This window comes from Sciurus vulgaris (genome assembly GCF_902686455.1).
Source record: "Sciurus vulgaris genome assembly, chromosome: 14".
In the NCBI taxonomy this organism is placed as follows: domain Eukaryota; kingdom Metazoa; phylum Chordata; class Mammalia; order Rodentia; family Sciuridae; genus Sciurus; species Sciurus vulgaris.
The window spans coordinates 9,968,812-9,983,846 of record NC_136475.1 but is presented as its reverse complement, the minus strand read 5'-3'; the positions used below and the strand labels follow the sequence as shown (position 1 = coordinate 9,983,846).

At 39.9% G+C, this 15,035-nt stretch overlaps 1 protein-coding gene across 1 annotated transcript in view; it reads right to left on the bottom strand.

The window, feature by feature from the left end:
• Nucleotides 1–15,035, bottom strand: part of VWA3B (von Willebrand factor A domain containing 3B) — a 190,908-nt gene that overhangs the window by 30,901 nt on the left and 144,972 nt on the right. Inside the window, 1 exon segment of the mRNA XM_079109530.1 lies at nt 5,506–5,707. Within this exon segment, the coding sequence (XP_078965656.1) occupies nt 5,506–5,707 (202 nt within the window).

Sequence of the window (15,035 nt, the reverse complement as noted above, 5' to 3'; positions counted from 1 at the left end):
TTATCCCCTGGACAGTTGTTCATGGGCAGAGTGCCCAACCCACATTCCTGAAAGTCCCGGACTCCAAACTCCTGGTGGGTCATGGCTTTGAGAAGCAAGCATGTGCAGCCAGCTGTGTGGTACCTTTCCAAGGCCTCCTTCAGGGTTGCCTGCAGCTGCTTTCAACTTTAAAAAGATTTTCTGCATCCTAAGTTTCCAAGGCAATCAGGGGCACGGGCGTGGAGAGGCCTCTGGATCTTTCTGGGTCTGGATTCTGTATGATTTGTTCTGGAGAACAGTCCATATTTACTGAGAAAACAACAGCGCTGCTGGCTGCCCTAGACCAGGCTCCCTGGGAGACCAGGGAAGGTCAAGGACAATTTACAGATGACCTTCGCTGCTCAGCTTTGAGGGCTCAGGCTTGGCCGGCGAGGGTGAAATCTGCAATCCTGGCAGCCAGAGGGGTGCTAGCGAGAGGAGTTTGCAAGGAGAATTTTAAAAATTCAGACTTAAGAGTTCTCCTTCTGTGACGTGGTCAGCGAGCCAAGCACCTGTCTTCAGGGATGCCCTAAAACCAGCCGACTATGGAATAGGGGATAGTCATTCCACAGCCAAGCATGGCATGTGCTCAGTGCAGGGTGCTTGGCAGAGCAGGTGAGAAGAAAGATTTTCACCTTAGGTCTCATCTGGGGCCAGCCGGTGCCCCTCGATGGAAACCTGAGGGTTAAAATCAAGCTAGGCTTGCTGCTCGGGGGCATCTACAGCCATGACTCCTTCCCACCCCTAGACTTCACCGATGGAAAAATCATGGTGCTGTCCCAAACTCAGAAGCCAAAGGGGCAGCTTTTTGGTGCCAACATCACTGCAGAGGAGGGTACCTAAATGCCTCAGATGTCCCAACTCCGTGGTGCATGCTGGGGTGGCTCAAAGGCAGTGACTGGGAGCCTTCTGGAGTTTCTGACTGGACCCCATTCCAAAGGAACTTGAATCATTTTTTTGCTGTACATCATAAACTCCAGGGAATCTCTGTGGCTAACAAAGTTTCTTCCTTTCAAACTTTTGATCATTGATCAAAATCTTTTGCCTTGGTGAAAATAATTTAAAATGAGACTATGTTAATATATGAATGAGTAAAAATGATTTGCATCTGTGAATTTTGCACCCCAGGATGTTAAAATGCCTTGCAGTCTTGAGCTCAGGTCCCACCAAAGCGTTTCATTCTGGAAGTTGACCTGTTCATGGGTCATGAAATTTCATCAGGGCGCATGACAAAAATGGCATTCAGAAATCTCAGAATGAATTGCACATGGTAAAAAGGAGGATTACTTCACTCTTAGCCTGTAGAAAAAAGCCAGTGGGAAGAACTCTGAAGATCAGCCAACAAAGACAACCTCTTTAATTACTTCCTGCGGACAACTGCCCTGGGCACATGGGATTTACCCTGAGCAGACGGAAGGGGCATTGGGTTCCCTATATGGGGATAAGCAGAGAAAGGAGAGCCTTAGTCTGACCAAGAAGCAGGACAGCAGAAGGCCCGGGGATGTCACTGCACAAACCAAATGCCTTCTCCCACAGTCACCCACCCCTCAAATTCCCACCGTCTCTTTCTCCTTGCCTAGTCCTCCACTTACTGCAAAAACTGGTTTCTGCTCTCACAATTCCACAGACGTTCTTCCACCTGATATCATTAGTGAGCTTCCTGTGGTCAAATTGAATGGCTTTCAGACACTGTCCTAGATGGCTTTTCACAAGTCCCTTATTATCAACTTTAATAATGGAAATGGTGATCATGGAGTGTGTGGTGAACGCCTTTCCTGTTGGCACTCAATGCTGCCCACTGTCCTAAGCTCAAGATGCTCTTTGTCTCACAACTGTCTTTTAGGTTGGTACTCTGCTTTTTCTATTTTAAATTTGAGGAAGCTATGAGGCTTACAGGGCTCAAGCAAAGTCACACGACTAGAAGGCGGCAGGTCTGAGATTTGCGTTGGGTCTGTCTGACCCCAGCACAGGCTCCCAGCCCCCTGTCCTTGGTGGGCTCACACGGCAGCTCTCTGCTCCCAGCCTCTCGCTCCTCTAACTTTTCTGTCTTGGTCCCTTCCATCTGCCTCCTCTTCCTTTCCTGCACAAATGATTCCAAACCTATCTGCAGCCCAGACCTCTCTTGCAAGCTCCCAGCGCTCTGCGATTGACTCTCCTCGCGGGGATGCCCTATTGACACCTGAGACTCGAGAAGATCATCACCTTTTCCTAATAACCTACTCTGCCTCTCCGTTTGTTCTTTCCATTATTTACTGAAATCCACATGAGTGCCTTAGCAGCACCTCCCACAATTTTAGGCTCCAGGAGAACCTGAACCCAAGGGCCCAAGCCTCACGCTTATCCTAGTGGAGAAGACCGACCACGAACAAATGTGTACCTGATGCCAGGTAGTGACATGTGCTGTACAGTCAACAAAAAGGAGGTTGGGCAACAGAATGACCAGGTGAGGGGACAGGCTGGCCAGGGAGCACCTGCCTTAGGGAGGGAGCAGTTAACAGAGACTCCGTCCCTCCAGTTGTCCAAGGCAGACATTTTCCTGGACATCTTCGGCTTTACCTCCTGCTCACCCAACACGTCCAACTTCCCAGCAATCTGTGATTCTTTTGCTGTTCCCTCCCCTGCTTTCCCTCGGCTCAAGGACCCAACACCTTCACTGGGAGTGTTGCACACAATTTTGGTCTTTCCTCCCTACACTGGGCCTTGACTCACTGACAAAATAACCTTCCTGAGACACAAATCTGTTGCAGTCTTTCACCTGCTGAGAACCCCTTCCTGAGTACCATTTCTCAGAGCATATGTCTCTGATCTTCGCAGAGAATTCCAAGCCCCCAGCGCCATCTTCCTTTTCTGTCTTCTTCCGGCCCACAGGTGAACATCCCATCTTCTCCTCTACCTCCCGGCTTTGCCCAGGCTGTTTCTTTCACTCTGAACATTTACCACACTCCAACCCCAAGTCTTCCATAGCTTTCCAGAACAAACTGGATAACCCTTCACCCTATGAAGCTTCCCTCAACTCCCCAGTCAGAATTGCTCACGTTCCCATCCTCCAGGTCCATGGGCATGCCTCTGCAGTTACGTTTATAGCACTCAAGGGCTTAGGTTTGCTCACTTCATACATGTTTGCTGAGTGCCCACTGGGCTCAGGATCTGCTCTTGTGCTGCAGGTATAGCTGCAAATTAGGCCAGACAAGGGCTCAGCCTCATGGCGGTCACGGTCTATTCTAATACCTCTCCTCCACTGGGCTGGGCCCAAATCTTCAGTGCATTTTGTATGCAACACACAGTATCACCAAGGAGACCCCAAGGAGAAGAGAATAAGACAGGCTACTCGTTGCCTGGGTTCACCTGGGCCAAGCAGGAAATCGTATACACTGACAAGGAATGAACTACTTTTTTGAATAAATATTTTTGAATGAAGGATGTATGGAAATTGCTTTTAGTCCCACTTTGTGGAAAGGGAATAAGGAAATAGAAAAACTAATTCAATTCATTCATATCCTGTAAACAGTAAGCTTTTGATTGCCAGAATTCCAAACAAATCCAATACAAGACACTTATCTTTGTTCTGACTCAGAGAAGGTTTCTTTTCACTCCATTTACAACACTTCCTATTTGAAAATCTAATATAAAGCAGAGATAAAAGAATAATGCCAGAAAGTTCTCTTGTTAGGCAGTGATGTCTCCACAGTTCAGCATGGAAGGTCTGTTGCTTGGGACCCGTAATGGTCTGTCTCCCACTGAAAGGGTGGGTTCCGTCTGTTGTGTTCTCCTGGTTCTGGGTACGTAGAATAGCACTTGGCACCTCGTAGGTACTCATTAATATTTTAGTGAGCAAATGAAAGGACAATCAGACCAAGAGAGACTTGAATGAGAGCATATTTTCAGGGAGAGGTGGGTGATTCCCTTTTGGTCCTCTGTCCCTGGGCCCCTGAGGTGAGCAAGGCCAATAGGGACAGAAATGTCGGGAGGCATCCAAGGCTGACTTTCAAGGAAACACTGAGTGATTCTTCGAGGTGGTCACTTTCTTGGAATAACATTAATGGACGTATGATGGTGTATGATAAAATTTTTGCAGTTTACACACAAAAGAGACAGCTTTTTACACTGGAGGGGAAGTTGTGATTTGCAGAGGAAAAAATAAAATGAAGGAAAAGAATCAACAAACAAAAGATTTAAGACAGCAAACACAGAAGTTAAATCCAGGCAAAACAGACATCACTTGGCCAAGACGGAAACTGAGAGGAAGAACCCCAAAGGTGATACTGCTGGGAATGATCTTTAGACTATTGTATGTGGAATAGTGAAAAATTATCTAGGATTCAGTAAGATGCTAGATGGATTTTTTTCCCATGTCCACATCCCCAAGCACAGTCAGAAAAGGGGGGTGTCACCTGGCAGTATGTGTTGTGAGCCCCAAAGTGCTCATGTCCTCAAGCCAGGAATCCTAACAAAATAATTCAACTGCACACACACAGGAGGCCTGAAAGATGAGTGCGAGAGAACACTGGAAAAAATCCCAACGTTCGGCATTCCGTGAAGAGTTAAGCACCTCAGGGTCAACATACCAGGAAACATGGCGCAACTCCAAACACCCCCGTCCGAAGATCCACCAAAAACACAAAGAAAGATGCTGAGATAATGCTTGAGTAAAAGCAGAATATAAAATAATTATAGACACCCAGGCAGCATCTACATAAAAACAAATTTTTGAGGAGATTAAAAAAAAAAAAACTAAAAGAAAATGCTCCAAAGTGGTACTATTATAGCAGTTTTTAGATTTACTCTGATATTAATAATACGAAGAATCGCTAACACTTATGTAGAGCTTTTGGCACTAAGTACTTAACATGCTCATTTTATCCTCATAACAACCCTATGTGGAAAATATTATTATTATTATTTTGGGGTACTGGGGATTGAACTCAGGGCCACTGGGCCTCTGAGCCACATCCCCAGCCCTATTTTGTATTTTATTTAGAGACAGGGTCTCACTGAGTTGCTTAGTGCCTCGCCATTGCTAAGGCTGGCTTTGAACTCGCCATCCTCCTGTCTTGGCCTCCCCAGCTGCTGGGATTACAGGAGAGTGCCACCATACCTGGTGGAAGGTATTATTAATATTCCCATTTTACAGAAAAGAAAACCAAAGTTTAAAGAGACATGATAACTATCCAAGAACACACAAAGATTAGGTGGTAAGTCTGAGGTTGGGCCTTGGTTGGTCTTCCCATCAAAGTTCAGGCTTCTCATTACTACCTTATACTTCCATTTCGTTTGGGTTTTCACATTAAAAGATGTGTGGCTTTAAAACATAAGACCCCCATTAAAGTCAAATGGCATTTCCTTTTTGATTCAAAAGTACTGAGATCTTAACTGGATTGGTCCAACTCTCTGAGAAGTTGGTGTGGAGGGTGGGAGAGGGGACCCACCACGGGAGGCCCCGCCATGGGTCGGGCAGGGAGGAGGAAACCCAAGGCTCGTGGTACCCACCTCAACCAGGGCCTTGCTCACACAGCTCTTCTTGGCAGCCTCCTGCAGTTCCATGGCCTGTTGGATGTACATCTTCCCAGCTAGGATTTCATTCTCCAGCATCGACAGCTCTTTCAATGAAATGGGCCAATTCAACCGTTCCAACGCCTTATTCAAAGCAGCCTTGTTTTCCAAGTATCGTATTGGTTTGTTTGCATCTAACCTAAAAAACAAAAAAGAAACAAAAGGAAAAGAGAATGACTATAAAAGAAAAAAAAATGGGGTAAGATGGTTTCTTCCGTAAACTCCTGAGAAGTACTTAGGTCTCAGATTTCAGATGACAGTCACGGCCGTGCCCCCTGGTAGGTTAGGACTTTGGTAGCTGGCATAGGTTAAAAATAACCACCTCTGTGACTCGTGGGAGGCACTTTTGCCCATTGACTTATTTGATGACCTGGTTTTAAAGAAGTTTGATAGGCGTGAAATTTTCACTAACATTTCCCAGTAGATTGGAGCCTATTCCTCTCTCCCTAGGCCTAATATTTGTTAGAATCAAATGTGAGCTTCAAGGATATTTCACACAACTAGGTGTAGCAGTGACTCTGGAAAACAAAACAAGGCAAAGTCAGACAAAACCCAAATATTTGCTCCAGTGCAGCAGTGCTAGCTCATTCTAGCTATTTTAATTTTTGTTACTCCATATAAGCTTAAATAGGCCTAACCTTTCTGGCCAGGTTGTTAGACAAAGAACAGAAGACTTTCTGACTAGGTTGTTTGATAGACAAAGAACAGAGACAAACTTTCTATGAGCTGATGAGTGAGCTGTGGATCTCCAGGGAAAGCCAGCATGGAGTGATGACCTAGCTTCTGGTATCTATTCCAGTCCCCGCAGCCTCTGAGTCAGACAGTCCTGGGGGAAGTAGGGGGTGGGGTGGTGGGGAGAAAGACATTTCATAATCCTCACTCTTTTCATGTATCCCTTCAGATGGCAGATACTGGCGGAGGGCAATCTAAACTCAGTGACAGGACTCAGTCTGCAAACTAAACTTCTCTCCAGGAGACAACACAAAATTCTAATTAAAACTCTAAATTAGAATGATATCAGTAAGATAGTTGAATAAGAAAGCCCAAGGCCCTTGTTCCCCCACAGAGACACTGACTTAACAATGTTCAGACCAAACTGACTTTCTGAGAATTTCAGAAACCGGTGATGAGGTTGTAGCACCTCAAACAAGTACAAAGCCAAGAGAAGCCTTATCTAAGGGGGAAAGAAGGTTCATTGAGTTTTCCCCAGAACAGCATAGTACAATTGGAAGAAGACTCCCAAATTCTGCCTTCTCCCTGGGAGGGGAGTGTGGAATGTGCATCCAAAGTTCTCATCTTCTGGTCTGCTGCCTAGAGAACTGGTTTCTGTCTTGTTTAACTTGTAGTGCTGAGGGTAACAGTGGCATATTTTGGATGCCAGGTTGGAATCTGCTGAGAACAAAAATGAGTGTCAAGATTCAGAAATACATCAGTACTCCTGACACACATCAGGGAAAGCAAGAGATCACAAATTACAACAAACTCTTGAAGAAGCAATGAGAGCAACTTATTTAATTGCGGAATTATACACACAAGACCAGAAAATAAAAATCTCCAGAAAGGGTTTGGGAGATTCACAGGATATTTAGCTGGGATGGTTGGTAAAGACCTTAATTGAAAGAGGTGTCTTTTAGTTTTTTTCCCCAAGTACTCTAATGTCAACTAAAGATCACAAGACATACAAATATACAGGGAAACATGGTCCAATCAAAAGAATAAAATAAATCTCCAGAAACTGAGCCCAAAGAAATGGAGAGAATGATATCTGAGCAACTAGAGAACAGAACATATAAAAAGGAGGTAAATAGAAATGCTCAAGCTAAAAAGTGTTAATAGTTTAAATGAAAAATTCATTCAATGGAAGATTTAAGCAGGCAAAAGAATCAGTGAACTTCCAGGTAGGTTAATTGTGATTAGCAAGTTTGAGAAACAGAAAGAATAAAGGAATGAAGAAATATGAGCAGAGTCTAAGGAAACTTGTTCCAGAAAGTGACAAGAGAGGAAGGGGTAAGACACTTGAAGAAATATTGGATGATAGCATCCCAAATTTGATGCAAGATATGAATTTACACATCCAAGAAGTTCAGTGAACTTTAAGGAGTATGGATATAGAGAGACAAGGACAAAGAAAATATTTTCTTTTCCTTTTTTTATCTTTCTTTCTTTTTTTTTTTTTTTTTTTTTTTTTGGTGCTAGGGCCAAGTACTATACCACTGAGCTATACCTCTAGTCCCCAAAAAGAGAATCCTGAAAGGAATAAGACAAAAGTGACTTATCATGAATAAGGAATCCTCAAGAAGATTAACATTTTATTTCTCATCACCAACTATAATGACTAGAAGGAAAGAGAATGATCTATTTAATGTACTGAGAGAAAAACCAGAAGTTATATATCTGACAACACCATCCTTCAAAAATGAAGATAGGTGCTCGCTTCGGCAGCACATATACTAAAATTGGAACGATACAGAGAAGATTAGCATGGCCCCTGCGCAAGGATGACACGCAAATTTGTGAAGCTTTCCATATTTTTACTTTCTTCTCAGCATCACATGGATCCTTCTCTAAAATAGACCATGTTTTATGCCACAAAGCTACTGTTAGCAAATACAAGAAGATAGAAATACTACCTTGTACTCTATCAGATCATAATGGATTGAAATTAGAAATAAATGACAGAATAAAAAACAGAAACTTCTCCAATACTTGGAGATTAAATAATACATTATTATATGATGAATGGATAACAGAAGACATCAGGAGGGAAATAAAAAAATTCTTAGAAGTAAACGAGAACAAAGATATATCATATCAAAATCTCTGGGACACTAAGAAAGCAGTACTTAGAGGAAGATTTATTTCATGGGGCGCATTCAACAAAAGGAGTAGAAATCAACAAATAAACGACCTAACTCTACAGCTCAAAGCCCTAGAAAAAGAAGAGCAGACCAACACCAAAAGTAGTAGAAGACAGGAAATAGTTAAAATCAGAGCCGAAATCAACGAAATTGAAACAAAAGAAACAATTGGAAAAATTAACAAAATAAATAGTTGGTTCTTTGAAAAAATAAACAAAATTGATAAACCCTTAGCCACACTAACAAAGAGAAAGAGGGAGAAAACTCAAATTACTAAAATTCGGAATGAACAAGGAAATATTACTACAGACACGAGTGAAATACAAAACATAATTAGAAACTATTTTGAAAATCTATACTCCAACAAAACAGAAAACCTCAAAGACATCAACAAGTTTCTAGAGACACATGAATTACCTAAACTGAACGAGGAGGACATACACAACTTAAATAAATCAATTTCAAGCAATGAAATAGAAGAGGTCATCAAAAGCCTACCAACAAAGAAAAGTCCAGGACCAGATGGGTTCTCAGCTGATACAAAACCTTTAAAGAAGAGCTCATTGCAATACTCCTCAAAGTATTCCATGAAATAGAAGAGGAGGGAACCCTCCCAAACTCATTCTATGAAGCCAATATCACCCTGATACCTAAACCAGACAGAGACACATCAAGGAAAGAAAATTTCAGACCAATATCCTTAATGAACATTGACGCAAAAATTCTCAACAAAATTTTAGCAAATCGCATACAAAAATATATTAAAAAGATAGTGCACCACGATCAAGTGGGTTTTATCCCAGGGATGCAAGGTTGGTTCAACATCTGGAAATCAATAAATGTCATTCATCATATCAATAGACTTAAAGTTAAGAATCACATGATTATTTCAATAGATGCAGAAAAAGCATTCGATAAAATACAGAATCCCTTCATGCTCAAAACACTAGAAAAAATTGGGATAGTGGGAACATTCCTTAACATTGTAAAGGCCATCTACGCTAAGCCCATGGCCAATATCATTCTAAATGGTGAAAAACTGAAAGCATTCCCCCTAAAAACCGGAACAAGGTAGAGATGCCCTCTTTCACCACTTCTATTCAACATCGTCCTTGAAACTCTAGCCAGAGCAATTAGACAGACCAAAGAAATTAAAGGGATATGAATTGGAAAAGAAGGACTCAAACTATCCCTGTTCGCTGATGACATGATTATATATTTAGAGGAACCTGGAAATTCCACCAGAAAACTTTTAGAACTCATAAGTGAATTTAGTAAAGTAGCAGGTTACAAGATCAATGCTCATAAATCCAATGCATTTTTATATATGTGATGAATCTTCAGAAAGAGAAATCAGGAAAACTACCCCATTCACAATAGCATCAAAAAAAATAAAATACTTGGGAATCAATCTCACAAAAGAGGTGAAAGACCTCTACAATGAGAACTACAGAACACTAAAGAAAGAAATTAAAGAAAACCTTAGAAGATGGAAAGATCTCCCATGTTCTTGGATAGGCAGAATTAATATTGTCAAAATGGCCATACTACCTAAAGTGCTATACAGATTCAATGCAATTCCAATTAAAATCCCAATGATGTACCTTACAGAAATAGAGCAAGCAATTATGAAATTCATCTGGAAGAATAAAAAACCCATAATAGCTAAAGCAATCCTCAGTAGAAAGAGTGAAGCAGCGGGTATCGCAATACCAGATCTTCAACTCTATTACAAAGCAATAGTAACAAAAATGGCATGGTATTGGTACCAAAATAGACAGGTAGATCAATGGTACAGAATAGAAGACATGGACACAAACCCAAATAAATACAATTTTCTCATACTAGACAAAGGTGCCAAAAATATGCAATGGAGAAAAGATAGCCTCTTCAACAAATGGTGCTGGGAAAACTGGAAAACCATATGCAACAGAATGAGACTAAACCCATATCTCTCACCCTGCACAAAACTCAACTCACAATGGATCAAGGACCTCAGAATCAGACCAGAGACCCTGCATCTTATAGAAGAAAAAGTAGGTCCAAATCTTCAACATGTCAGCTTAGGATCAGACTTCCTTAACAGGACTCCCATAGCACAAGAAAAAAAAGCAAGAATCAACAACTGGGATAGATTCAAACTACAAAGCTTTCTCTCAGCAAAGGAAACTATCAGCAATGGGAAGAGAGAGCCTACAGAGTGGGAGAATATCTTTGCCAATCATACTTCAGATAGAGCGCTAATTTCCAGAATATATAAAGAACTCAAGAAACTCTACACCAAGAATACAAATAATCCAATCAACAAATGGGCTAAGGATATGAACAGACACGTCACAGAACAAGATCTACAAGCAATCAACAAACATATGAAAAAATGTTCAACATCTCTAGTAATAAGAGAAATGCAAATCAAAACTACCCTAAGATTCCATCTCACCCCAATTAGAATGGCGATTATCAAGAACACAAGCAACAATAGGTGTTGGAGAGGATGTGGGAAAAAAGGTACACTCATACATTGCTGGTGGGGTTGCAAATTAATGCAGCCACTCTGGAAAGCAGTGTGGAGATTCCTCAGAAAACTTGGAATGGAACCACCATTTGACCCAGCTATCCCACTCCTTGGCCTATACCGAAAGGACTTAAAATCAGCATACTACAGAGATACAGCCACATCAATGTTCATTGCTGCTCAATTCACCATAGCCAGATTGTGGAACCAACGTAGATGTCCTTCAATTGATGAATGGATAAAAAAACTGTGGTATATATATATATACAATGGAATATTACTCTGCCATGAAGAATGATAAAATTATGGCATTTGCAGGCAAATGGATGAAATTGGAGAATCTCATGCTAAGTGAGAGAAGCCAATCTCAAAAAACTAAAGGACGAATGATCTCGCTGATAAGCGGATGAGGACATATAGTGGGGGGCGGGAGGGGTTAGCGTTAGGTTTAGGGTTAGGGTTAAGGAGGGTGTTAGAATGGAGGAAGGAAGGACTGTATAGAGGGAAAAGAGGGGTGGGAGGGTTGGGGGGGGAAGGGAAAAAATAGCAGAATGAATCAAACAACATTATCCTATGTAAATTTATGATTACACAAATGGTATTCCTTGACTCTATGTACAAAAAGAGAAACAACATGTATCCCATTTGTTTGCAATAAAAAAAAGGAAAAAAAAAATGAAGATAGAACTAAGACATTCCCAGATAAACAAAAGGTAGGGAAGTTTTCTGTTAATAGACTTTCTCTACAAGAATGCTAAAAAGAGTCTTTCAGGCTGAAATGAAAAGATACTAAGCCATATAAAGAAATATATGGGCCTGGTAAAGATAAAGACATATGTAAATATAAAAGCTAGTATTGTTGTATTTTGGTATACAATTCTTCTTGTTTTACATATTATTTAAAAGACAAATGCACACAGTAGCAATTATAACTCTGTTAATGAATACACGTATACAAGAGGCAATCTGTGGAAACAACTAGGTAGAGGGAGGATATGAAGTGACATAGGAAGAGAGTGAATGTCTGCTATTGAAACTAATTAGATATCAATTCACAGTAGAGTGTTATGAATGTTTTAATGTTAACTGTAATCCCCAGGGGAACCATTAAGAAAAAAAACTAAAACAAACACAGCAAAAGCAGAGATCAAAATAGTACACTAGAAAAAATATAAACCAAAGAAGGCAATGTTGGAGCACAATAAATGGTGCACACAAACACACACACAAATAGCACTGAAATCCTCCATTATCAGTAACTGCTTTAAATTAATGGGTTAAACTCACCAATTAAGAGACAAAGATTGACAGAATAAAAAAAAAAAAAAAATGACCCAGCTGAATGCTGACTAAAGGAAACTCCCCTCAGAATCAAAGACGCAAATAGGTTTGAAAGTGAAAGGATGGAAAAACACATTCTGTGAGAACAGTGATCAGAGAGAGCTGGCTCAACGATTGCCCAACAGCAGAAACATAAAGTTGCAAATTGTTACAAGAGGAAAAGGACAATGTTTGATATTGGTAAAAGTATTAAGTCAAGATCTAAAAATTATAAGCATATTACACAGCCATTAATAGAGCCCCCAAATAAGTAAAGCAAACTTGACAGAAATAAAAGGAAGAAATAGACAGTGTACAAAAATAGCTGGAGACTCTCCAGTAATGGATAGAACATCTAGACAGAAGATAAAAAAGAAAATTATGGACTAGAAAACACTATAAATCAGTTAAACAACAGACGTATACAGGATACATCAATCAATAACAGAATAATCATTCTTTTTTTTATTTTAAACTATATTTGCTTTTATTACCAAATGTAGGAGACACTGATTCTTTCATAATTCTGCAATACTGCTTCAGACTCACACAGTTTCAAAACACCCATTTAAAATAAATATGATTCTACTGTTGTTCATAATAGAATAAAATCTTTAGCTTTCATGGTTCATAGTGACTAAGAAATGTGTTAAGATTGGACATGATAAATTAGTGGTAAAAGGAGCACAGAACTCTTGATTCACTCAAATCATACTCCATTTGAAGAGTCTAAGGACTTCATCAGACAGATTCAAAAATAAGTAAACTTTCAATTTAAAAATACAAACATTTCAATGTGTTGACTGAATTTAAACATATAGAAAGTGTGCTGTCACCAAATGTGCATTTTTCAGGATTCATTCTGAAATTCAGGGTAACATATAATAATAATATTTCAGTTAAATTATGGCATTTGAGGAAAATTATACTTCTGGGCAAAGATCACATAGAACATGCTTTCTTGAGGAGGATGTGTTAGAAAAACTACAATAATTAGAATATACATTCTTATGTGCACATTTAACATTCTCCAGGACAGATCGCGTACTGGTCCATGACAATTCTCAGAATACTTTAAAAGATCAAAATCAGGCCAGGTGTGGTGGTGCATGCCTGTAATCCCAGCAATTTAGGAGGCTGAGGCAGAATTACAGGTTCAAGGCCAGCCTCAGCAATTTAGCAAGGTCCTAAGCAACTTATGAAGACCCTGTCTCAAAATAAAAATAAAATAAAAAGGGCTGGGGATGCATTTCCATGTTAAAGCACTTCTGGGTCTAGTCCCCAGTACCAAACAAACAAACAAACAAAAAAAAATTGAAATCATAAAAGTATGTTTTGTAACTGCAATAGAATAGAGCTAGAAATAATAACAAAGAGAAAGCTGAAAAATTGAAGAATACATAAAAATTAAATATCACAAAGAACCAACAGGTCAAAGAGGAAATCACTTGAAAAATTAGAAAATACTTTGAGATAAATGAAAATGAACACATGACATACCAAAACTTATGTGATGCAGTACTTGGAAGGAAATTTTGGGCTGAAAATACCTGCATTAAAAAGACAGATCTCAAATCAATAGCCTAATGTTGTACCTTAAGGACCTAGAAAAAAGGAAACTAAACCCAAAATCAGCAGATGAAAGAAATAGAAAGAGTACAACAGACACACACACACACACACACCACTATCAACAAAATGAAAAGTTGGTTATTTGAAAATATCCACATAATTGATAAATCTCTAGCTAGACTAAAAGGAGAGAGGACACAATTATTGATATCAGAAGTAAAAGTATGGACATGACTAGTAAACCTATAAATCAGACAATAGACAATAATTATAAAAATTAATAAAGGACTGTAGAGAATACTATGAACAGTTATACACCAAAAAATCAGATAATCTAGCTGAATGGACAAATAATATAGATATACAGATGACCAAAACTGACTCAAGAAGAAACAGATAATTTTAATAGCTTATAACAATGAAAACATTGAATAAAGAATCAACCTCCCCACTCCCCATCCTCAAGAAAGGGAAGTCCAGACCAGACGGCTTCATGGGAAAGTGCAATCAAACATATGAATAAAAATGAACCCCAACTCTGCTTAGACTTTTTAAAAGAGCAGAAAAGAGGGAACACGTGTCAGTAGAGTCACAGAATTACCCTGATAACAAAGCAAGGCAAAGATGCCAAAGACAACTACGGACCATTGTTCTTTATGAATATGGACACTAATATCCTTAGTAAAATACTAACCAATCAAATCCAGCAGAGCAGTAAAAGGAATACACACCAGGACCAAGTGGGATTTATTCCAGGAATGCAAGGATGGTTCAACCTAAGAAAACCAATTACTTTAATACATCCCATTATTAAACAAGGGGGAAAATACCTGATCCTCTTTGTAGATGCAGAAAAAGCACTGACAAAATTCAACACAAGATTCATGATAAAAACCATCAGTAAAGCAGAAATGGAAGGAAATTTCCTTAACATAATAATACACTACACTCACCAGGCATGATGGCACATGCCTGTAATCCCAGCCATTTGGGAGGCTGGGGCAGGGGGATTGCCAGCCTTGGCAACTTAGTGAAGCCCTAAGCAACTTAGTGAGATCATGTCTCCAAATAAAATATAAAAAGTGGGGTATGTGGCTCAGTGGTTAAGCACCCTGGGTTCAATCCCCAGTACCAAAAAAACAAAAATGAAAACAAACTAAAAAACAAAAACAACAACAACAAAAAATCTTTTACATTCAGTG